At 33.6% G+C, this 26,424-nt stretch overlaps 1 protein-coding gene across 4 annotated transcripts in view; it reads left to right on the forward strand.

Annotated features, from left to right (window-relative positions):
- Positions 1–26,424, forward strand: part of LOC149774843 (cell adhesion molecule CEACAM5-like) — a 66,568-nt gene that overhangs the window by 6,529 nt on the left and 33,615 nt on the right. For all 4 annotated transcript variants that reach the window (XR_016416695.1, XR_016416696.1, XR_016416697.1 and 1 more), the window contains exons 2-5: positions 1,494–1,796; positions 13,388–13,654; positions 19,283–19,549; positions 23,284–23,553. Coding sequence is in view for 1 of the 4 variants with exons in the window: in XM_089944692.1 (XP_089800818.1) it covers positions 1,494–1,796; positions 13,388–13,654; positions 19,283–19,549; positions 23,284–23,553 (1,107 nt within the window). In the remaining 3 variants the exon portion in view is untranslated. The remainder of the gene's footprint in view (positions 1–1,493; positions 1,797–13,387; positions 13,655–19,282; positions 19,550–23,283; positions 23,554–26,424) is intronic.

Raw genomic sequence — 26,424 nt, forward strand, 5'->3', positions numbered from 1 at the left:
ATAATGACGTTTGCACGTAACCCTGAATTTTGAAAGCATCAGTGATTAATAAGACATCAGTGTTAAGGTAGACGTCATGATACTCGCCTAGATTTTTTTACCTGAAATGCTTCCAAAGCTGCTGTGCATGTGCGTAATCTTCCACTGTAATTGTCTTGCCAGTTAGCATATTGCGAAATGCTTCCTTGCAAGGCAGTGATGTTTCTGTGTACTTTTTCCAGTCGGTCGTGATCTCATATGGATAAACCCCTTTTGCATGACACTAAATCAGAATGGTGTTGGAATATTTCTCATGTACATGTAAACATGGAAGTGTGTTTGACCAATTTATCTAACCTCGCGTTCATGACTTGCAGAATGTCAATAAAACCTCAAGCAGCCCAGTGAAAAGGACATATATCTTTCCATATTATTTGGAATACAAAAACATTTGATGATGAGGTGCGAATCATCCCCATGTGGATTATGAATCATGACTGGGGTAAAATCCTGTGTGCCCATGTGGATCTGACTCAACAACGCAGCAATAAATTTGGCAATGCAGCTTCATTACAACACCATTGGTGTAGACAACTCTGAATTTGTGTCATCGCTACATGGAGTTTTCACCAAAAGACATTACTATATATGGTTGATACGAAATTAAATTGATGCTGATCTAAAGTAAAATGTGACAACCTTGAAACTCTTGTTATGGTTATTTCTTATAAATTGAAACCTGTAACATCATGGCATTACAATAAAATACCAGTTTATGATATCTGTCTGGTCAAAAAAAAAGATGCTGAGGTGACATACAGCATGTTAATTATCATGCGCTGTGATATCTAGTCCTAATGCAAATGGCAGTCATTTTGAAAATCTTGGCTTTCACTAGACCTTATAAAGGGATGATTATACTGAAAAATAATTTTCACTTAAGCTCTTCTCTCTGCATGTTCTTGGATGCAAATGAAAATGATGCCAGTGTAAACTCTCCAGAATGGATGGTCATACTTCTGTTGTTTTAAATAACAATGAACTTGTATGTAATATGTTGTTATGTATATTTAATTTGTTTTCCATTATTATATGTTATATGTAATCGTATTTTAGACTTAAAACCTTGTCCAAAGTCAAGTTCACTGTATTCCTGACTAAATACACTGGAGTTATTTTTATGCTGGTGAACAAATAATACATAGAGAATATTTTTATGGAAGTGTTGGTTAAATATGAGGATCATTATCAATAGAAGTAAACATACTTATTTGGGTCTGTATTCAATACATATTGTATGTTTTACCTAACTCAGAATATATTGATCCATTTAAATATTTACAACTGAGGTCCAGTCATTTCTTTAAAATAATGATGAATTTATGAGGAAATATATATTTTTCAAACAAGATCATTGAGATGTAGTTTGGATGCAGATAAAATAATTTGAGTATTAGAATTTACTTCAAGATTAGTCTAATAACATATTAATGAATTGTGACCTAATTTTACAGAAAGCCCAAGTGCACCAGTTATCACTGAACTTTCCCAACAAGCTGTAGCAGGAAGGGAGTACAGATTGAATTGCTCTGCTGTGTCCAAAAGTGAAAAACCGAACCATAACCTGACCATGTTTTCTGAGTGGAAGAGAAATGGAATGAACATAATGGCAGATACAAAATATGGTGTTATTGGAACAATATTGATAATTAGAAACCTCAGCAGGACTGACAACAATGTCAGTTTAACATGCATAGCTTTTGAGGACCAGCGTATGAAGTCTCCAGAAAGTATTGCATTCCCCTTGAATGTCTATTGTGAGTAATAGGTCTCTCTCTCTCTCTCTCTCTCTCTCTATATATATATATATAAATCACTCTCTCTCTCTATCACTCTCTTTAGGGCTCAAATTTAACACCAATTTATTTGTAGCCAGAATGACTAGTATATTAGAAATTTACTAGTCCTGCCAAATCTTTACTAGTCCTGTTCACAAAACAATGTCACACAGCTTTCATGTACATTTACCGATTCAATTTTAAAGTTCGAACAAACCACAACAAAACTTTATGTTTTCTGTGTGTTTGCTAATTGCGTACACCAGTTACACCACATAACGTTCCTGTCCTCGTCATAATTCAGCCATTTCCTGTCTTTTGTCCATTTCTTCTGAAATTTTCTGATACGCTTTTCCCGATCAAAAGAATTATTCCTCATAATTGTCATTTAACTTTTGCTTTTTACTGGTGGATGAACACCTTCTATCAAATGCCACATTTTGCCTGTCTTATCAGGAGGGAATTTTGCATTGTTTTGAAATACGAAATGTTATAGTATAGCTGATGCGAATTATTTAAAGCAAGAAAAGGAATGGTACAGTGTCCTTTAATACAAGAAAGTCAGTGCAAGAAACACGTTTCAAAACACGTTTCTTTGCCCCCCCCCCAATTAAATGGCCTCTTCCTAACAAAGACTTAACTTCAGCGGATGTTCTGCATGATCAAAGCAGTGGCTATTGTAAACACAGTTATAAAATATTAGCATCAGAATATAGTGTTAGTTTCAGCTTGGAAAAGGTGTGTTCCCATCAAACAAAGCCATCTAACACTCGACGCGTTGTAAGTTTGGTAATTGTTCCTAATTAAGCGAACCTCAATGTATTGTTGAAATTAATAATAAGGTGGAAAATTTTCAGATCTTAGATGCCCATGCTCAGAGGTTTTATTTCCCAACAAATGAGTGGCATTTTGCTTTGATTCTACAGAACATCTGGTAAGTAAAGTCTTTATTAGGGAATGGCATAAACAAGTGCTGACTGTGGATAACTGAAACTTACTAGCCCATCTGACAATTAACATTATGAAAGTTACTAGTCTGATAGGAAATCTGCTAGCCTTGGGCTAGCGGACTACTGCTAAATTCAAGCCAAATATATACATATATATATATATATATATATATATATATATATATATATATATATATATCACTCTCTCTCTCTCTCAACTGCTCCGGTGGCCTAGTGGTTAGAGCATCCGCCTCGGATGCGGGAGGTCATGGGTTCAATCCCCGGCCGAGTCATACCAAAGACTTACAAAAATGGTACTAACAGCTGCCTCGCTTGGCGCTCAGCATTAAGAGGTTAGTGTTAGGACTGGTCGGCCCGGTGTCAGGATAATGTGACTGGGTGGGACATCATGCTACATGTCTGCGGCATGATGCCCCAGTGCTAGACATCACTGTAAACTGCCACATTGCAGACATCGTAGCGATATGACTGAAAAATTGTTAAAGCTACGTTAAAAATCAAAATCACATCACATCACATCACTCTCTCTCAATACGGCATTGTTCTGACTCTGGTGGAAACATCAGATTAGGTTTATACTGCCTTTCGTTTAAATGATTATGACCATTTCTAGAAGGTATGTTTACCACTGTCTCATTTGAGAACAAACACTAATATTAGTGTTACATGACAGACCTGGTCCAAGCTTTGCAATTGGTTTTCACTTATCGTAAGAAAGAACCCTCTTCATCTTTTTGGGCTGAAAAGGTCTGATGTCAGGGTCACAACAATCTGGAAACAATTAAAGATGATGTAAACATAATTTGCTGTTTCAGGTACTGTTTTATTTTGGAAATGCTCACCCACAGTTCTTATTTGCTTAGCGTAAAAATGTGAACATAATTTGTAAATGAAAGGTCGATATATTGCTTACTGTATCATACTAAATTGTGTTAAGGATGCATTCATTTGGAATTATCATGAAATTAGTAAATGTTTACTTTTAACTTAAGGGGTTGTTGAATGAATCAATCACATTATTGATGTTTACATTACTGTTTAGCTCTGAGCTCCCACTGTACTCTCCCTGTAAAGTGCAATAGACCTGACTCAAGAACTGAAATGTAAAGATTTAAACACTGTGCATTGATATGCAGTCACAAACACCATATCTTTATTTGGGTGTATTTAGGTTGGCCATGCAACATTCAGTCTTAATATTTGTTTTACACTCAGCTAAGGGTGATGTCAGTTTTAAAATGACTAAATGTTATAAAAATTCCAACTATGATACTTTCAGGACAAAATGGACTGTAAACATAGTGGATTCTGACAACAGGTTTCTGTCTCAATTATTGCAAAAGAACTGAGTTGCATAATATCATTTCAGACCTGAAAGCAGACCAGAAGAGCAATTTTAGATGATACATTTGTCATGACATGTGACATTGACATGTCATGACATGTGACGTGACAATATGATCATGGTAACACTGAATAGAGTCATAATGTTGTAAATTTGGGTCATGAGGGACACCCAACTAAAATAGACTATTAGAAGAAACAAATTTACATGCTTTCATTCATTCTATCATCATCATTTTGAATATCTGGACTTTCAAAATTCCAATTTTCTTGACACCTATTTTCTTGCTTTCAAATTATACATAGTTCATACAATTTCTGGACACCATATACATTTATAAAGCTGATGAAAACATTGAAGTTGGAATAAAATAGACCTTGAAATAACTTTGTTTACAGGCTAGTTACTGTATTGTACATGTTTTTCTGCCCCTCCCATCCAGCCTTTTTCATTCTACTAGTTGAGAGCTCCAGGGACAGACAGACACTAGATATACTCGCATATAAGTCAACAAAGTTTACTTAGCATTTGATGCACTGAGTTGATCATCTTAAAACAATTAATAAAGCTTTGTGTATTACTAGAAACTCTATATGTTCGTAGTATGTGCAAAATAATGTTGAGTCAAATAATTTGTTATTTTTTCACACCGCTATTCCCATCCAGTAATCAGTATATTGTATCCATTTAATTATGTTAGTCACTACAGAATACCACAGTATATTGTATCCATTTAATTATGTTAGTCACTACAGAATACCACAGTATATTGTATCCATTTAATTATGTTAGTCACTACAGAATACCACAGTATATTGTATCCATTTAATTATGTTAGTCACTACAGAATACCAGTTCTTTGGATTTGAATAATCTGAAAATAGTAATTTATGTATTACCCACCACATAGTGAATTGTCATTCTGTCAATGTTGTTTACATTGGGTGTTTACTAGTTAGAATATTGCCATTTTTGTGCAAGTGTGGTGTTACAGATATATGTATTATCTTTTACATTATAATATAGATTTTATTTAAGTCATTTGAGAATATGATATAAATATTTTACATTAATTAATTCAGTGGCTTGTTAGTAATATTTTAAAGTACATGTGCACTTCAGCGTAATAAGACCATTTGCTAAAGCCAAATCAAGAACTATTTCAGTCAAGAATGCCACACGAATATGAATTGAGGTGACATAAACAGCACATGGAATTCTGTATATTTGCCCTGTTGAGAGCTATTGCACACATCCTGAGTATTTGATTGGTTCAATAAGACATGCAGGTCAGAACAGGACTGTTTGTTTATGACCTGATTTTGTTTGAAATTCTATGACATAAATATTCGAGAAATTATAGTGATTCTGTTGATTTGTTCTGCATATGTTTGCAATAATGACTATATACACCATATATTCCATTCTTATTCAGTTATGCTGGATTTAAAAGTCGGAAAGGAACTTGATTTATTTACAACACAGTATTTTCATCGAATATGGCAGAGTGGATAATCTTTAATTGAAACAGTCACTGATTTGAGATTATGTGAATAAATTTAAAGACTTTAATATTTAATTAATTCCATCAGTTTATATGAAACATTTCAGGATTTAAGTGATATTTTATACTCACAAGATTACAGTGAAGTAAAAATATTTGGATTCACAATTGCTGAACTTTTTAGTGTTATCACAGTAGAACATAAGTACTTCAGAATATTCATTTAGAATACCTTGAAGTAGTTTCTGGATTAGTAAGAAATTGATAGTAAAATTAAGGATTATTAAAATATCATTCTAGGAATTCATAAAATATTATTTAAATAAATTTATATTTTGGAAAACTTGAATGGTTGTTTGATTTTACTTGGTCTTGTTATTTATGGTTAGGCCCCTTGAGGTAACACTGGATAACCCATATTTTTATCAAAATGTTTGAATTGCTCTAAAAATAATGTGTTTGATGCAATAAAAAGTTTTAATTTGTGTATATATGCCTTATTCACAAGCCAAATCTTTATACCAAATCATATTTCCAAAGTTATCTATAAAGGATGTGGACTGATAAGCCTTTGACTTGTTAAGACAGCATCCACATTGATTTCTCAGCTGATAATCCTTTGATCGAGCTGCACATTTGATACCTGTTCAGTGTAAAGAGTAATACATCTCCCTGTGTTTATCAGAACATAATCATTTAACTTCTAAGTTCACTTACAAAGCCCGAACTCAGTCTTTACAAAGCAGCCACAGATGACAGTACAAATTAGGAATTGGAGTCATAAATTGTTTATGACAAGCAGACAACAGTGGAGGATATCAATACTTATTTGGTGACTTGGATGTTGAAAAATAATTCTTGTGCTTTGAATCATGCATACTAGGGAGTGCTATTTTTTCTTCTTATGATCATTATGGGCATTTATATTTATTCCTACATTTGCCCTATACTAGAATTCATGGATTTATCATATACTGACAATCATTGTGGATTTATCATATAACAATCATTGTGGATTTATGTCGAATTTATTACACAAAGATATACAAAATGTAAGTTGTTAATTTATTTATAACATATTCCATTCAGCAATTGTATTTATATTACACTGATTTTTTGTGTGTCAGTTTGGCTTTTTTCTTTTTCAAACTGTTAACTCAGACTTACTAGTGACAAGTCACTACTTACAGGTGGATTTGAAGTGCAAAATTCACCTCTATGAATAGATCATTGCTAAAAAGATACTCATTAATTAATATTCATTCGATAATGAAAACATAATTCACTAATTAAAATCATAAAGCCCGGCTGAGTCATACCAAAGACTTACCAGAATGGTACTAACAGCTGCCTCGCTTGGCGCTCAGCATTAAGAGGTTAGTGTTAAGACTGGTCGGCCTGGTGTCAGGATAATGTGACTGGGTGGGACATAATGCAGCATGTCCGTGGCATGATGCTCCAGTGCTAGACATCACTATAAACTGTCACACTGCAGACATTGTAGCGATATGACTGAAACATTGTTAAAGCTATATTACAAATCAAAATCACACACACACACACAATCATAAAGCCAAGGATCCATTATTTTTCTTCTGTTTATATTTAACTGCATGTTTCCTACAGACGAACATGTGCTTAATATATTACCATCAGAAACTGTGACATGACTACAACAATGATAATGATGGTGTTACTTATTATTATTATTATTGGTATTATTATTATTAATATCATTATTATTATTAATATCATTATTATTATTATTATTATTATTATTATATGGTAGTCTGGTAAGGTATTGACACCAACATCATTAAACACCCTTTGCTAAGTGGTATACACTGATCAACATAAATTCATAAACATTACTTTAATTTTTCACTTCTTGCCATAACATTTACTTAGTATTCTTTTTTTCCCTAAGTTATAATATGTCCATTAGGCATTAAAGTGAAATGAACAATGAAACTCTCAGTGTTATAAAAAAAAAATTTGGACATCAAAGACAAAACATTTTATGTGCACCTGACACAGTCCCAAATTTTGTAGAAATAGCTGATTTAAGTTTTTATCCATTTATATCTGCAATTTGGACAAATAAGATCATGTATATTAATGCAGCAATGTACTGACTAAAAGTGCAACCACCTTATTTATAAGTTAATAGATTAGTTGCTTATTGCTAAAGAAATATTTCAAATATAAATGAAGGAATAATCTGCCACTTTTTATTTACATGTTTTCCAGACAGGTAAAATTGGGAGATACACATTTATCCTTTTCTTACTTGGAAAGATGGGAAAGAAAATCCTAGGACAACACCCACATGCAAAATTAGTTTTCAGTAGAGATATATGTATCTTTAAGATCCACTTTTATATATATATATTTATGTATTAAGATATCATTAATCTTTGCTGTTTATGCACATCTCCATGTAAATTATTCGTTAAAGTATTAGATAATTACGTTAAAAATGTAAGCTATGACGTCATCTTGTTTATATCATTGTTTATTTCATTGATCACTTAGAAACAACATATTTAATGACGTAAGCAATGATATTGAATTCAGTTTGAATTCAGTCTGATGAAGCATTAAAGCGAAACCGGTCACACATTCTACGTGTTGGTGTTGTTTATTTTATAATTTATATATATATATATATATATATATATATATATATATATATATATATATATATGTATGTATATGTGTGTGTGTGTGTGTGTGTGTATGTATGTACGTATGTATTGGGCTTAGTATATCATGAGAATAATCCTGTCTATACAGTTCCAAGCTACCACAGTAATGGTAAATGTAAAAGCCATGTCAGAGCCATACCAGTAGATAATTACTTTGCTCTGCCATAACATCACACTAATTAGTAACTAGTAATATGCATAATAATCAGTTATTGTTATCTTTTTTCAAAGATTTCTAAGTAATATATTATCCTACTTGTAGGGAAAAACAGCAAACAACAATGGCATTTGCATGAATACAATTAAGCTCAAAGGATGTTTCTGTGGCAACATGTATATCCAGTGAACTAGATAACTTTACAATGTCAAGTTTAAAATTTAAATTAGTTGGTGATTGGCTGTTTTTGCTGCTCCTTCCTTGGATATTTCTAAATCAAAGAGCTAATAAATCATATACAGCCTTGTGTTATGTACCTTGATTAGATTGGTAGAATAATTGTGTAATAAGCTGATCACAATTTTTCAGGGCCTGATTTAGACCAAATATCAGCCTCATTTCCAGCATCAGAATGTCCAGTTTTCCAGGATTTAGTATAAAATTACCCTATCAACATATAAAACATCTGATGGAAATTACCTAGAAACTACACAGATGGGAGTAGCAAGGGAAATAAAAAGTCAAAATAGCATAGGCTTTTGAAATTCTTAAGTGTTCAAGAATGTTTTCTTCTGTAAGTGTTTATACTTTAGTACTTTGTAAAAATGAATGAAGAAATTCCCATACTGAGCTTTTGATGTATTCAGATTTCTAGTCCCCACTGGCCCCATTTTTAAAATGGTAGAAAAAGCTATGGTATTTGATTACTGCTAATAGATGAATATACTTTTCAGTACATGCAGGATAGAATATTCTTATTAGAAATATTGGATCTTCTCATGATTAGGCTACATACTATATTAATGGTAGAAATCTATTGACATGGCATCATATTTAAAATTGTGTACCACATATTTCACCAATTTTAGCTGTATGGATCATATACTAGAAGACCTTATGGTATAGTCTCTTATGTCTATCCATCTAATACCACAAGTTTGCCATCACTTAATCTGCGTGGATGCTTGATATGAAACATTACACTTAAATTTATACCATGGTCCAAAATAAAATGGTGCTGATTTAAGGGCACATATGGCTGCCATAGCAATCGTCTTGAAAGTCTGTTATTTCTACTCCTCCAGAAGAAAAGACCATATTGCCATAGGATTTTATCAAAAGACTTCTTACAGTGTATTGTTGTTTTTGTTGTTGTGGGGTTTAACGCCATTTTTCAGCACACGATAGGCTATACATGGCAGCCAGTATTAATGGTGGAGGAAGAACCCGGGAAAACCCCGGAAAGATCCACCGACCCAAAGAGAAGATAATGGCAAGCTTTCTTACATACCCATGTTGGCTGAATCCGAGACTCAAACCACTGCAGACAGAGATGAGATGGCAGTGGTCCGTAATGGAGAGCGTTTAGACCACTCGGCTACAGTGTATAGTTGGTCAAATTTTATTGCTGCTTCTCTTGAACAAAATACATATTGACATATTTTGTTTTTACAATCAGAGGAACTGAGCTGATATATGTACACTTCAAAGTGTTGTAAAAGCCATTATGTCGAAGCCACACGTTTGTTCTCTGTTGTGGAATAATTTATTTGGTCTTTGTTTAATTTTTCAGAAAGACAGCACACTGGATAACCATCACTAATTATGTCTTCTTGAATCAATAAACCACCAACCCATAAATCAGGTGCAGAAACTTTAATCTGAGCTGACAGAAATGGTGCACCTTTAAGTATGGCCTTTAAGTTATCAAAAGCCTCCTGATATTTGTGACACCAAAGAAATTTAAATTTTGTACTCAGTAAATTGGTCAGGATTTCAGCAATTATGGAAAAATTAAGCAAAGATTCTGGTAATATCCAGCCATACCCCAAAACTACATATGTTGCCTTTTACTGATAGACATATGGAATTCAGAGATAGTCTTGACCTTAACTTCTGCAGGGTTAATTTTACCGTGTCCCACAATGTCCTGAAAATTTAACCCAAGCAAGGCAAATCTAACTCACTTTTACATTATTTAATTGTAAAATTTGCATCACTGAGTCTTTCAAAGAATTTTCAAATATTGTCCCTGATGTAAGGATCATAATTATCTAGACCAGATGTTACTATGTTTAGTAAACACTGAAATGTTGAGAGAGAAGTTTTCATACTAAAGAGCATCACTTTATATTGATAAAGCCCATCTGGAGTTGCAAATGCTGAATATACTTTTGGCCTTTCTGTGAGTGGAATTTGCCAGAATCCTTTCAAAAACTTGAGCTTGGTGACACATTTTACATTTCCAGCTTTGTCAGCGTAGCCATTGGTTATTGAAATTGAAAAGGACTGATTTCGGTATGACAATAACTGGCAAACTACAGTTAATTTTACTTGGTTTAATAAAATCAATCTCCAGAAAATATTGAATTAATTTTTTCAAACTGATTCCTACTTCAGAGGATTCATCCAGTCAAGATGCTGTTTCACAGGTGTTGAATCTACAATATTAATGCCATGGTAGATTTTATTTGTTCTTGTTGCAACATCTGGAAACAAGTGTTCATATTTACTTAATAGCTGTATTAGTTATCTCTTTTCTTTTTGCTGCAGATGCATCCTTACATCAGCACCATTTTATTTTGGACCATGGTATAAATTTAAGTGTAATGTTTCATATCAAGCATCCACGCAGATTAAGTGATGGCAAACTTGTGGTATTAGATGGATAGACATAAGAGACTATACCATAAGGTCTTCTAGTATATGATCCATACAGCTAAAATTGGTGAAATATGTGGTACACAATTTTAAATATGATGCCATGTCAATAGATTTCTACCATTAATATAGTATGTAGCCTAATCATGAGAAGATCCAATATTTCTAATAAGAATATTCTATCCTGCATGTACTGAAAAGTATATTCATCTATTAGCAGTAATCAAATACCATAGCTTTTTCTACCATTTTAAAAATGGGGCCAGTGGGGACTAGAAATCTGAATACATCAAAAGCTCAGTATGGGAATTTCTTCATTCATTTTTACAAAGTACTAAAGTATAAACACTTACAGAAGAAAACATTCTTGAACACTTAAGAATTTCAAAAGCCTATGCTATTTTGACTTTTTATTTCCCTTGCTACTCCCATCTGTGTAGTTTCTAGGTAATTTCCATCAGATGTTTTATAATATGTTGATAGGGTAAAGGAATAATTGCAGAGAGAAAGACGTATTGCCAAATGAAATTGTGTGAGTCAGGGAATAACTAGCAGTTGTACATGCAGCGTTTTCAACATTTCTACTGATTGGTCATTAAGGTACGTCTTGACATCACTGTGGATAGAATTCTTGAATGCTTCAATAAATATTTTATTTTTCGCCTACAAATTTGACATGAGTACTCCAGTTTAGTTTCTGCAATTCATAAACCTTTGTTGAGATGCCTCATATACAAACTCATAACCTTTCCAGATAGATTCCTTAACCACATCATGATCAGCATAATCTGTTGTATTCACAGACTAACATTTAAATTTTAAATAAAACTAGTCAGCCATTAAGTACACTTTGAAATAACAAAGTCAGTGCCTTCTTTGCTTTTTAATATTTTGAGCTATTTTTTCAAAGTGAAGAAAATACTTATCCACTTTTTCCTGAAAAAGGTACTAACTTGATACTTCTAATCACATCAAATCCTGAACTTGTTCATATGTGTCTTTGTGATTTGCATTTTTAATTTAGCTTTAACAATTTTTCAGTCATATTACTATGATGTCTGCAGTGTGGCAGTTTATTGTGATTCCCAGCTCTGGGACATCATGCCATAGACATGTAGACTCATGACCCACCCAGTCACATTATCCTGACACCCATCTGACCAGCCTTAACACAAACCTCTTACTGATGAGTGCCAAGTGATGCGGCTGTTTGTACCATTTTTACAAATATTTGGTATGACTCATCAGGGTTTCAAACCAACGAAACCCGGTTCTCCCAAATTAGAGGTGGATGCTCTAACCACTTAGGCTGCCGGAGCAGGGAACTTGTTTGTAAGGGGTGATTGTGTTGTTCGTGCCAGTTGTAATTCATTTAATTTTAATTGCAATTCCTTTTTTTATCTCTGCATTTTGTTATTGCTACTGCTCTAGAACTGAAAGGCATATCAGCTGCGATTTTGTCCCAGAAGACTTCTTACAGTGTACCGTTACCCTTACAATGTGTCAATATGATATCCACTGAATCCACCACATGTCTGTTTTGACAATCTTTTCACTACTCCTTCTAAATGTATAGTCATTTCAATATTTGGTTATAAACAAAAGCCATCTTATCATGTCTGGATGGTATTAAAGTAAATTGGTACCAGCATCTAGTATAGCCACCATTGTAATTATTGTTATACTTGTCTGCATTGGAAAGTCATATTGCCAGAGCGTTTTCACAAGAAGATTAATTATGATATATAGTTGGTCCTGAATAACAATCGTGCCAATCTGACCTCAAATTTGTATGTCACAATCAATATATTGATGAAAATATTGTCATGAACCTTCTTGAATGAATGATTATATAAAAACGGGGATTACATCAACAGTCTGCTACTGATGTATATACCTTGTACTAAATTTAAATGCTGCTGTTCTTCCATCCAGTTTGGCTGCATAACATCCAATGTTGAAAATTGTATTCCTCAAGATGGTTTCAACATTCAGACAGTAAAATGAACATATGGTCTTATAAATGCCTAAAAAAATCTTTTCAGACACTCAGTGTTTGTCTATTTAAGGGAATCTTCTTTAAAGTTTTACACTGATAGATTTCAGGCAAACATAAATATTGTTATGTCAGACTAGAATATATATGGATTTAGATCTGTAGATTAAGTGTACATCATTAATTAATAACGATTTGTTTCCCTTCATTTATCTGATATATTTACAGATGGACCTGACAATACATGGATATCCCAATCTGGTGAACTGATTGTGGATGAGGGAAGACTGCTGAACATAACCTGTTCTGGGGAATGTAATCCACCATGCAGTAGTTATCAGTGGCACAAAGATTCTCAGCTAACTCTGTTTGGATCCAGTCAGACCCTGGCAATAAATAATATCAGCCGAAACATTGCTGGTGTTTACTCTTGTACTGTCAACAATACTTACATCCCCAAAATTGGCACAGCTCAGATAACTGTCAGAGTGAATTGTAAGTTCCTTTATGTGTAATTCCACTTAGCCTTGAACTATATCATAAAAGAAGAATAAAGTACAATGATTTGGACGAAGACAATACTGCTGATAATCATAGAGAATAATATAAATTCTTGCAAATTTTCAGTAATGCAATGTCAACTGGTAGAAAGGCCATTTTTCTTTTACAACTTGCATGAGCACACAATCAGATGTTTAAAGTTTTGGTTAGATTCTGGTACAGCTATAATAAAATGGTGTGATGTATGCTTTGACTTCCTCCCTCCACCCATAATTCATCTGTCAGTCTCCTGGTTTTGGGGTTACACATGGAACCTTTAGTTCTGGACAAATTGGCAAATTTCATGGAATGCTTGCACTTTGAGCAAAAAGTAATGATAGTTTTTGCATCAGGGTGAAACTATCGCAGTCTCAATAAGAAGAATCAAGAATGATATCTCAGTTTCTATGTCCTCCTTTACAGACTTTAGGAACTGGTCCAATGCACACTCCTGAATGTTGTAAAAGGGACTAAGGGAAGTAACCTTTACCCATGTGTTGCATCACATGATGAAGTTCCAGCAGAGGTTGTAGACATTGAAAGAAAATGAAGTTACTTAAAATGATTAGTTTGCTTTGTATTTTATGGATTTAACCCTTTTTGCTTTTATATTTGTTTTCTGTGCCTAGTTTTGGATTCCCTAACTTCTTGTATGTCTGTTTAGCTCCCCATTACAATGTAGCAGAAAAATTTTGTACTAATGCTGGTGTAGGAGTCCACACCTATAAAAACAAATACATGTGCATCCTCTTTGCGTGTCAACCATTATTTCTTCCTATGTCATGGGCTGCATTATGAATGGGTTTCATAGCACCTACCACTGCATGGGTTGCACTTAGGTAATAAAGAAACCTTGTACTTTATTGTTTAAAGGTAAATAATCATGGTGTTTATATGTGTGATTGAAAATGACGTACCTTCGCCAAAGGTTAGGGTTCTTAAGATCCCTTGGTCAGTAATCTCTAAATTTGATTTGTACTATAGTACAGTAACAGGTACTGTACTAGTACAGTACATTACCTGTTACTGTTGCATTGCTTACCATGCTGAGATGCAAATTTCAAGTTACATGATTTTACTTGAGCCCCTCTTTCCAATAGCATGGAACACAGCCCAAACCTTGTTAAATGTCCTCATTTTTTAATGTGTAGTACACAACTAGACATATGCTATTTGCTTGCCAAAATATCTTTTTGGTTTCTAAATGTAGTTTTGGCAATCAACTTATAATTTTGTTTTGCTGGAGTGATAGTCATCCTAGTACCTGCAACAGCTGACTGTTAAGTTTATAATAATTTGTTAATTCAGTTTTTCTTAAGCAGAAGAAAGCACCTTGCTTGGCATTAGGTAACATTATAATAATTGTATCGACCTTAATAGTTTATTGCTAGGGTAAGTATTTCCTGCCTGTGTTTAGTTCCTGATTTTGTCTCATTTGTATAAATATTTGTTTGTGAGAGTATAATGTATAATAAGTGGTGGGTAACTGTGGGGGAAGAAGCCCATTGGGAAGCACACAACTTGCTTAGCGTGTACCCTATATACTGCCGTGGGTGCCTTTTCCCAGCATAACCCATAGGAACTCAACTAACCCTACTTTTTTGGTCTTTGTCAAGCATGACAGGCAATGTGTTGGTCCTTTCTGCACTAGAGAAGTGCTGCCAACCACAGCTGGGAACACTCTCCGCTATCATGGACCCTGCACTTTGAGTACCAACCCAAGTTGGTGCAAATTAAAGGAAGAAATATGCTCCTTTTTGAAGAAGGGTGCAGTAGAGTTTTTATTCCTGACATTTGTGATCTCAAGAAAGGAAGAAGGTTTTGACCCATTGACTTTCTGCCTTTGGGATAAAAGCTTCAAGATGGAGACCACTGCTTTAGTTAGAAGTTATATAAGGCTCTCTGACTGGGCAGTCCTTATCAGTTTTCAGGATGTTGATTTTCACATCCCTATCTTACTTCTGCACAGGAAATTCTTCCTGTTTTGCCACAAGGCATTTCGATGTGAGCTCTTCCATTTGGACTTGCTTCCACTCCAAGAGCTTTTAACAGGGTGATGGAGGTAATTGTATACCAGCTGATGTCCCTAGGGATTTCAATCCACAAGTAATTTGACAACTCGTGGTTTACAGTGTCCTCAGAGATTCCCTTCCACAGTATTTGTACATTTATTTGTTCCCTATGATCTGTCTGTGGGAACTTAATGGATTTTGTAACATGGCCTCTGAGTTTATAACTTCTTTGAGAATTGATCTGTATAATGCCTTGATGTAGTCTGTAGAGATCAATGTTTAGTGATATGCAGAGATCTTCTAAATCTGATTTTGAGAGAATCACACACATATTCAGTTATGTTGAGGACAGGTGACTGTGATGACTATACAAAACTGTTATGTTTTCTTCCTGACTGACTGTGATGGCTATACAAAACTGTTGGTGTTATTTTCCTGTTGCCAGTACCAGACCAATAATAATTGTTGCATGGTGTTGCCAATTTGAAACAGAAATTGTGAATTTGTAAGATATTTTGCAACAGCTGGCCATAAATAAAAATTTATCGTTAATGCACTTCTCACTATTATTATTTCCCTAATGACTTATTATGATGTCTTGTTGGTTCTAAAAGAAAATGATGATTTGATCTCCAATATGGCAGCATTAGCAGCCATCTTGAAGATGTCGTTGCTACTCCAGAGCAGAAAGTTGTATTGACATGAGGCTTTCACAGGGAGATTTGTATGATACTTAGTTGTTTCTAAAGGAAAATAGTTCCACTTGGACATCAAATATGGCCACCACAGTGGTCGTCTTGAAAATCTTGCTATCTCCTGACAACCTGATTGGATTGTCATATCAGCATGGAGTTTTCAATAAAAAGGCATTCTTATGGTATGTGGAAGGTTCTATGTGCAGTTGATGCCAATCTGATATCTAATGTAGTTGCCATGATAACCATCTTGAAAATTTTGTTTCTATGACTCCTACTAAATGGGAGGTCATTTCCATCTTAACATTCAAAAGAGTAAGTAGAAAGATGTTTTATATTGGAATATTAGTCCTCTAATTGTAATCAACCTTTACAATGAAATAAAATGGTTAAAAGTTGATTAATTGAAACAAATTCAATATAGTATCTGTTATTGAATAAACTTGTCAGATAATTGCAAATAGTCTGTTGCCAAATCAGTTGATAAGGGAGAGGGGAGCACTGCCTACAGAAAATAACTTTTTTAAAAAGTGTATTCTCTCACTAGATTACAGGAACAGAATAAAAAGTATATCTGAAGAATTACCAGTGGAGAAAGAAAGTCTAACACAGTTGTATTTTATCTTTTATCACATTGATATATTTTTTATAATAAATACAAGACTAAAAAATTTAAATTTACCTTAAATATCACTGACATCTTAGTGTATTAGTGAAAATTATGCAAACTATTTACCTTCTTACCATCATTATCACTGTAATGATTGAATATGTCTAATTAAGAATTCTCTTTAAATGTAATTTTAGAAATTGTATATTTTTTTTATCCTAAATTCATCTTCAGAAGATCAGTGAACAGTAATTATCTCATCTCAAGAAAGCAATATAATTCATGAAAAGACTGAAATTTTTCACATTTGACAGTATTATCTGCATTTACCATCTGTCATATTGGGAGATACACATGCTCTATGCTAAATATTGTCCAGAAAGGGTATATTTGTGTATAAAATTACATTTCACATCATTTCTTTATGTGACATCCATATTGGTACATGTCAACACATAGTTACCTGTCTGAACTCCTATTATAACCTGTCATGATGGAAATAAAACTATCTATGAAAATTGGTTATTAGGACCATTTAGAAGGTAAAATGAATGTTGTCCTTTGATGTGGAGGAGGTTTTGAAGAATACATTATTTGCTTTCAGTACTTTGTAGTTAAAGAGAACAAAATAAAAATAGAAAGGAGCCTATCATGGATATATGAAAATTCTTCACAACCAATAAGGGGCACTCCCATTTTATAAACCAATCTTAAATATTAGGTTTAATTGCTCTGTATACATCAACTTTAAATGCTAGTTAACCTTAGTATATATCAACTTTAAATGCATGTTAACCTTAGTGTATATCAACTTTAAATGCTAGTTAACCTTAGTATACATCATCTTTAATTGCTAGTTAACCTTAGTGTATATCAACTTTAAATGCTAGTTAACCGTAGTGTATATCACCTGTAAATGCTAGTTAACCTTAGTGTATATCAACTTTAAATGCTAGTTAACCTTAGTGTATATTAACTTTAAATGCTAGTTAACCGTAGTGTATGTCACCTGTAAATGCTAGTTAACCTTAGTGTATATCAACTTTAAATGCTAGTTAACCTTAGTGTATATTAACTTTAAATGCTAGTTAACCGTAATGTATATCAACTTTAAATGCTAGTTAATCTTAGTGTATATCAACTTTAAATGCTAGTTAACCTTAGTATATATCAACTTTAAATGCTAGTTAACCTTAGTGTATATCAACTTTAAATGCTAGTTAACCTTAGTATACATCATCTTTAATTGCTAGTTAACCTTAGTGTATATCAACTTTAAATGCCAGTTAACTGTAGTGTATATCACCTGTAAATGCTAGTTAACCTTAGTGTATATCAACTTTAATTGCTAGTTAACCTTAGTGTATATCAACTTTATATGCTAGTTAACCGTAATGTATATCAACTTTAAATGCTAGTTAATCTTAGTGTATATCAACTTTAAATGCTAGTTAACCTTAGTATATATCAAATTTAAATGCTAGTTAACCTTAATATATATCAACTTTAAATGCTAGTTAACCTCAGTATATATCAAATTTAAATGCTAGTTAACCTTAGTATATATCAACTTTAAATGCTAGTTAGCCTTAGTATATATCAACCTTAAATTCTAGTTAATCTTAGTGTATATGAGCTTTAAATGCTAGTTACCATAGTGTATATCAAATTTAAATGCTAGTTAACCTTAGTGTATATGAACTTTAAATGCTAGTTACCATAGTGTATATCAAATTTAAATGCTAGTTAACCTTAGTGTATATCAACTTTAAATGCTAGTTAACCGTAGTGTATATCAACTTTAAATGCTAGTATACCTTAGTATATATCAACTTTAAGTGCTAGTTAACCTTAGTATATATCAACTTTAAATGCTAATTAACATTAGTGTATATCTACTTTAAATGCTAGTTAACCTTAGTGTATATCTACTTTAAATGCTAGTTAACCATAGTATATATCAACTTTAAATGCTAGTTACCATAGTGTATATCAACCTTAAATGCTAGTTAATCTTAGTGTATATGAACTTTAAATGCTAGTTACCATAGTGTATATCAACCTTAAATGCTAGTTAACTATAGTATATATCAACTTTAAATGCTAGTTAATCTTAGTGTATATGAACTTTAAATGCTAGTTACCATAGAGTATATCAACCTTAAATGCTAGTTAATCTTAGTGTATATCAACTTTAAATGCTAGTTAACTTAGTATATATCAACTTTACATGCTAGTTAACCTTAGTATCTGTTTATTTTATCAGATGGACCAGACCACATTACACTATCCCCAAGCCAGGTGTCCTATGAATATGCAGAAAATTCTTTTCTCAATGTTAACTGCTCAGCAGACTGTGTCCCCAATTGTCAGTACACATGGACCGGTCCAGGTGGAAATTACCCCAACAAAACAGGAATATTGTCCATTTCCAAGATATCCAGAAGTCAGACTGGTGTGTTTACTTGTACAGCATCTAATCCCAGCATAACAAGTAAATCAGTTACTGCTACTGTATCAGTTACAGTTCAGTGTAAGTATTTATACAAGTTGACTTGTTGTAACATGGCTTTTGAAAGTATATAGCTGCCACAATGTTTATCAATCATTTTGTCTATCATACACTTTATTTAGACATCAGTAATTAATGTGAGCAGAACACTTTGTGTCATCTTTCTCATTTCAACCTACCATCTTTGTTTTGGTTACTATATAACATATTATCCTTTTTATGCAAACTAGGTGTACATACATTTAACAGAGTGGGTTTGTGAAAATATTTCAGGCTGTGACTCAGAAACTAAGGGTGTGAAAAATAGAGGAACCAATGCTGACTGCATGTGTAAAATTCCTTTGTCATATACATTTAGAATGGGTCTAAAGGAGATATCTAAGTTATAACCTAAGAACCAATCCCCAGGGGGTATGGGCTACCAGTGGACCGTTGCTGTTTACATAACTATTTTGGTCATTTCAAGCTGAAATATATTACATTCTTTTGTGATATATGTTAAGGAGATGCCTTAGATCTACACTTTTGAAGTGATAACCAAAGAACCAGTCCCCAGAATTTTGAAGCTACCCAATGGTCCAGTGTTGTTTACCTGACTAATTTGGTCATTACATGTTGAGAAACTTCAAAGACATCCTAAATCCGGTGAAGCTAATGCCAATCACTAACCAAGACCAGTAGTGATAAAAGGTGCCAAACATAACAGCATAAGATTGAGACTAGCACATTTTCTAGTACAGTAACTAGCGAAAAACTAAACATACATGGTCCAAACAGAATGTGCAAAACAGAATAAAATTTATCTCATCACATGTAAGATCTATAGCCTTCAGTATGTCTGAGGAACTGAAAAGTTAAAGGATCACAAATCTGATTAGATGACAAAGACATTGACTGTAACAGAGGTCCAGCTGCAGAACACTTCTTCTCATGACCAAATTTTTAGTGATGTAACACTTATTGCAACTGCTCACAACCCCAACTGGAGTCCCCAAACCAGGAAAGAAAAGGAATCTTACTCCGAGATATGCTGCCTTAGAACATTGAAACCAAGTGGTATAAACGAAGAAGACAAAAACAAAAAAGAACCCATACACAAATGCAATCATCATTCTTTTGCAGTTGGCACATTTTAATTTCAATAATTCATTCATTTTGCATATTAGCCATCCAATAGCTTACAATTACTAATACAATAATGAAATATCCAGGATATATTTTGAGGCCACCCAAATTTGCATCCCAGAAACAGATGGCGATAGGGCTCATCATTTTCTTGGACAGTGTAAAATATGATGCAACATCAGCATCAAGTTGAAGCTAACTAGTCAAAATTTTCAAGCCTCATGTAGAAATATTGATGTAATTTTTTTAACTGCAAGTCTTTTTGCTTTTTTATGTTTGTCTTGTCTGTGTTATGTAATTGCATTTGAAATTGCATATCACTAGTGAAGTGATGCTTCTTGTTTTATTTCTGCAATAGTTTTGGGTTTAAATTCATTGTTGTAATACTATATTCCTTTAGTATTCAGTAATGCCTTGAGATGCTGGAAATTGTGGGCACATTATTGCAGCATGGGACAACATCACTTGCCCGGTATGCATGTCATGTGTAGAGATAGATCATTCCTAATTTTGTTATTTGCGGCCCAACAGGTTTGAGACCTGAAGGATGCTGTCAATTCCCAGGAAGGAACCACATTATTTTCTGATGTATGGAAGATGACTGTGGCTATAGCACTTCATAGCATTAGTAAATCCCCTATTTCAATGATGACACTTCCCAGTACATGGGCAATATATGATTCAATGATAGGGATGACTTTAGGTATTTCTGTTGAATGTATGTCACCTGTGGCTAAGGACTTCCCTATGAAAAGAAGATGACTGCTTAATTACTGACCCTTCCTGGTATATCAAAGTTGCATGATTGAATGAGAGAGTTGTCCAGAGTTATGAAGTACCCTGGTTCCGGTAAGGGGTGATCTTTGATGGAGGGATCAAAGTTGTTTTTGCAAATACTTGTACTAATGTAAATCTTGGCTTTATTTGGAATAAAGGTATTTCTTGGCATTCAATTATTTAGACAAGAGCCTGTAATAATGTATATCTTGGTTTGGCTTGGCGTAATGCTATTTTTGAAAGTGCCTGTACTAATGTACACCTTGTCATCACTTTGCATTAAGGTAATTCTTGGCATGATGCTATTTATGCAAATATCTTTACTAGTGTTCATCTTGACATCTCTTGGCAACTGTCAAAACTTGTTACACAGCTTAGAGAATTTTAATGATGCTTTGATGTCATTGCTTCTCCTCTATGCCACTAGATCTGTGGTTTATGTAGATGTGAAATAAAGTTTTAATCTTTTCTCTGGTGTACTTTTGGAAGAAATTTCAAGAAAAGTTTGTAAAAAATGGTATTTTGGGAATTTGAATCATCATTACTCTTTCACCTTCCACATGGTTTGAGGGATTTTATTGTAACTTTGTAGGACCGATATTTGGTCAGTGGAGATAAGCAATAATGTTTTAATTTTTTCATCTTGCCCATATTTTGGGAATTTCCTTCATTAGTTTGCTCAATAAATAGTTCATTAGTGGAGATGTGAAATAACATTGTACTGTTTTCCTTTTGACCATTTTTTGGAAATGTCTTGAAAAATGGTCAGATTGCTTCAATGATCTCATGATGGATGTTCTGGGAGGGGTACAACTAAGATTTACTGCTCTCATCTGACCCATTTTGGGCAAATTGTCTTGAAAAATTATCAAAGATTGAATATCTTGAGAATTTACATTATCATTGCTTCATCTCATACACTGGTCTGAGGATATCTTTTAAACTTTGAAGGCTACTAGATATGCGGTTGGTACAGATGCACAGTGAGGTTTTACAGTTTTCCTCTAAACCATATTTAGCAAACTTTCAGCAAAGTGTCAAAAATGCTGTGATTTTCTAATCCACTTTGTCATTCATTTTTTGACCACCATTGGTTGAATTTTTTAACCTATGAAGTGTGGATAGGTGGTTGGAGTAGAAATGCAATAGGTTTTCTTCATTTATTTATCTCCTTTTAGCAGCATTTTATGTTAAAACTGCATGAAAACATGTTGGTTGCTTGGGAATTTAGTTCTTCGTTGCTTCATGTACACTAGTTGGAGGCTTTTATTGAAACTTCAGAGACTAGATATTACGTTGTTAATGGTGTGCAACAAGGTATCACTTTTTCCATTAAGCCATATTTTGAGAAATTGCAAAACAAAATGTCAAACAATTTATATTGTTTTAATTCCATTCATCATCTCTTCTCTGTCATATCAGCTCTTGGAATTTATTGAAACTTTGCAGTCAAGTTATGTGGTACTTAAGATGTGCAATAACATTTTATTTTTTTTCATCTGGTCCGTTTTGCAGAAGACATCTTCAAAAATTATGAGCATTGCTGCAAATCTCTAAGTGTGGGTGCATGTATCTTTATTTGCTAAGTAAGACATGTGATCACTAGAACATGCTTGGCGTAGGATTTTCATGCCTGTAACTGCTTGTATGTCTAGTTGTATTTGTAACCTTTATAAATAATTAATGTATGGTCATTAAGTTGTGTTCTGTTCTCAAGTAGTTTTATAGTTAATATTCTTTATGTATTTTTATCTTTCAAAAAGTGAAACTCTTATATTTTGGTGGTCAGCTTATATGTTTTTGATAATGTGTTTAACCTTATTAGAGTTTATGCAAGTCTTTTTAATGTTTAGATGGACCAGATAGTCCAGTCTTTACACCAGACAACACAGTGTACACAGTGAATGAGAGCAGTGCTCCACCTGACATACGATGTTCAGCAGACTGTTTCCCCAGCTGCACTTCTCGTTGGTACAAGGAACAGAAAGTGGTTTATGGCAATCCAGCAATTATATTGTCCTTGGGAAATGTGTACAGAAATGCCACAGGCTCTTACAGTTGCCAATCAGAAAACACGGAAACCAATGCTACTGCAGAGAAAGCCATTAAACTTATAGTTCAGTGTGGGTATATTTGAATTTTGTTTTTAATCTAGCTTTCTGAGAAGGGAAGTGGGTTATCCTTTGTCTCATTGTCTCATATCTAGTGTTTTTAGCTGCAAAGTCATATGCGACATGATTACCCAGTGTGCATTTTATATGATGGTCTGTTTTCTTTCTGTCAGTGTATATGTCCATGTGTTCTAATATCTAGTAATTTCTCTTCCTTGTGTACTTAGGGCTTTTTTTATTAGCTCTACTGCTCATAGACAAGACTTGTTATGATCCATCTGTCAGTGCAAGTGTATTATCCTAAACTACTTAAAGGATTGCAGTAAACCTTTAATACAATTGTCTCATTGTCTAGTTGGTCTTAAATTGCCACTTGGATATCAAGTGGCTGCCACAACAGCCATCTTGAAAATATTGTTATCGCTACTTTGGCTGAATGGAAAATCATCTTGGTATGAGCTCCACTTCAGCACTTCTTATGATGTCTAGTTGGTCCGAAGTAAAACTGGTGCCACACGGACATTCGATACAGCCATAACAGCAGTCACCTTGAATATTATGTTATTGCTACTCATTCTCAGTCAAAAGTCATATTGACACGGGATTTCACCAGAATTTTAAACTGTCTAGTTGGACCTAACTGAATATGGTGCCAATCTGACATTCAGTATGGCAGCAATGATATACACCTTCTAGATATTGTATTCTCTACTCATACTATGGAACATCAAATAGAAATGGGGTTTCTACCAGAAGATTACTTATGATACACAGTTAGTCCAGAATTAAAATTGTGCCGATCTAACCTCCAGTATGGCCAAAGTGGCTGTCACTTTGAACATCTTGTTATTAATGCTAATAGGTGAATTGTCATATCAACATCATGTTTTCACCAAATGTTTTTTGAGGTGTCTCATTGGTCCTTAAATAAAATGTTGTTGATTTGACATTCAATATGGTTTTCACCCAAAAAACATCTTATGGTGTCAAGTTGTGCTTAATGAAAATGATACCAATATACATCAAGTAAGGACACGATGATGGTACTTTTAATAATCTTTTTGAGCAACTTATTCCACCTGTGTGAACCCATCAACGTGTGTGGTCATATAGATATACGGTTTTCACTGAGAGACTTCTTATGGTGTTTCACTAGTCCAAAATAAACATCTGACATGTCCGATCTGACATGCTGTATGATTGCCAAGTTAAAATGACCATTTAATTCTATATGATTACCAAGTTAAAGTGACCATTTAATTTTCCCCCTTCATATATATATATATATATATATATATATATATATATATATAATGATGTTAATGGTTTGAGCTTTGCCACAATGAGTTTCCATCCTTTGTTCACAGCTAATTAGGTGAAATCATACTGGTTTGCTACGAGTTAGACACAAAAACATACTTGTCTATTATTTTTGCGCAACTTTATATTGTTATATCTCTTGTTGTAAATTGCATCTAGTGGTTCTAATATGTACGAGTCCAGAATTTCTCTTATATTTGGTGTTAAGTATTTGTTTCGCATACATAATATTTTTTGGCCTGAAGAAGAGCTTTAGCCCAAAACTTTGGGAACCAAGTTGAATTTGCATCGTTATCAATTTTTGTTTATATGTGGAAATATACCATGGTATGAAACAGAAGAAAACATTACTGCGCTAAAACGGTATGCCAGTAATGCCTCTAATACCAGGCCTTCTTAAATCCCTTTATTTGGCAGATATGATCATGATTTCAAAGGTTTTGCAAAGGTTCCAACTGGCATGTACTCTGAACAACCTGATATCAGTCATAGGATATCCCATTATGTAAAATTGTGTTTGGTTTGCTGATCCATTAAACTAAGAAAAAGAGCTTAATGATTCAAATTCAAAGGTTGCAATACACAATTTACAGTTTGTTTCTTTGTTAGATAATCAATAAAGGTGTTGCTGACCTAGCTTATTTCAGTGGTGGCTGTGTCTGATTTACACACTGCTGTTTTGTCTGACAATCAGTAGAGGTGTCACAAAATAAGCTAGGTGAAGGTCAACTGCCTGGATGTTATATTGCACAGTTGTTGTGTTTAAATGGGGGGGGGGGGTAGAAAAGGGGAACTTTGTTATTTAGTTAATAATATTGTCATAAATTTTAAAGTTCAGCTTCTCAGTAAAGATGTGTATGAACTTCGTTATTTTTATTTTTTTAATTACTTTACTTATGAAACAATAATAAGCAGAAGTCCTGCAAGAGATAATTAATCACCATACCAGTTAAAAAGAATGTAAGTATATTATTAACTTGCATGGGAGGTAGAAAGAGAACAACTTTGTCATGTAAATTTGTTAGAGGAGTATGTGGATGGAAATACAAATGATGAGGTGCAGTCAGTCTGTATTGACTTTGATTTAGCCAATATTCAGAATTCATAAATATTGAACAGTCTGGATGAGAAACTTTCATACCTACAGCCACAAAAAAAAGTGAATTAAAAATACTGATGTGAATATAAGCACATGTTTCCTGATGTTCCAAGAACACATAAAATATACCGTGATGTTGAAAGTGCAGACTCTACACCGTGCAACAACATCCATACAGGATGAATACCGGTACTTTTGAGCAGGAATATATGAAAAAAGGAAATTCAACATTTGGTGGAGAATGTAATGAACCAAGTAAACATAGCTGGAGTTCACATTGTATTCTTGTGCCGATACCAGATAATACTTTCCATATTTACTGACTATATAAAACTGAACAGTGTGACCAAAACAGATTCCTATAAAATACCAAGAGTTGATGAATTGACTTGGGAGAAACTAACACAGCAGCATATAACTATAGAAAATGCCATTGAAACAAATACCATGAAATCTGCTGTAAA

Source organism: Sinohyriopsis cumingii, unplaced genomic scaffold, assembly GCF_028554795.1.
Source record: "Sinohyriopsis cumingii isolate HCF-2022 unplaced genomic scaffold, ASM2855479v2 utg000127l, whole genome shotgun sequence".
In the NCBI taxonomy this organism is placed as follows: Eukaryota; Metazoa; Mollusca; class Bivalvia; order Unionida; family Unionidae; genus Sinohyriopsis; species Sinohyriopsis cumingii.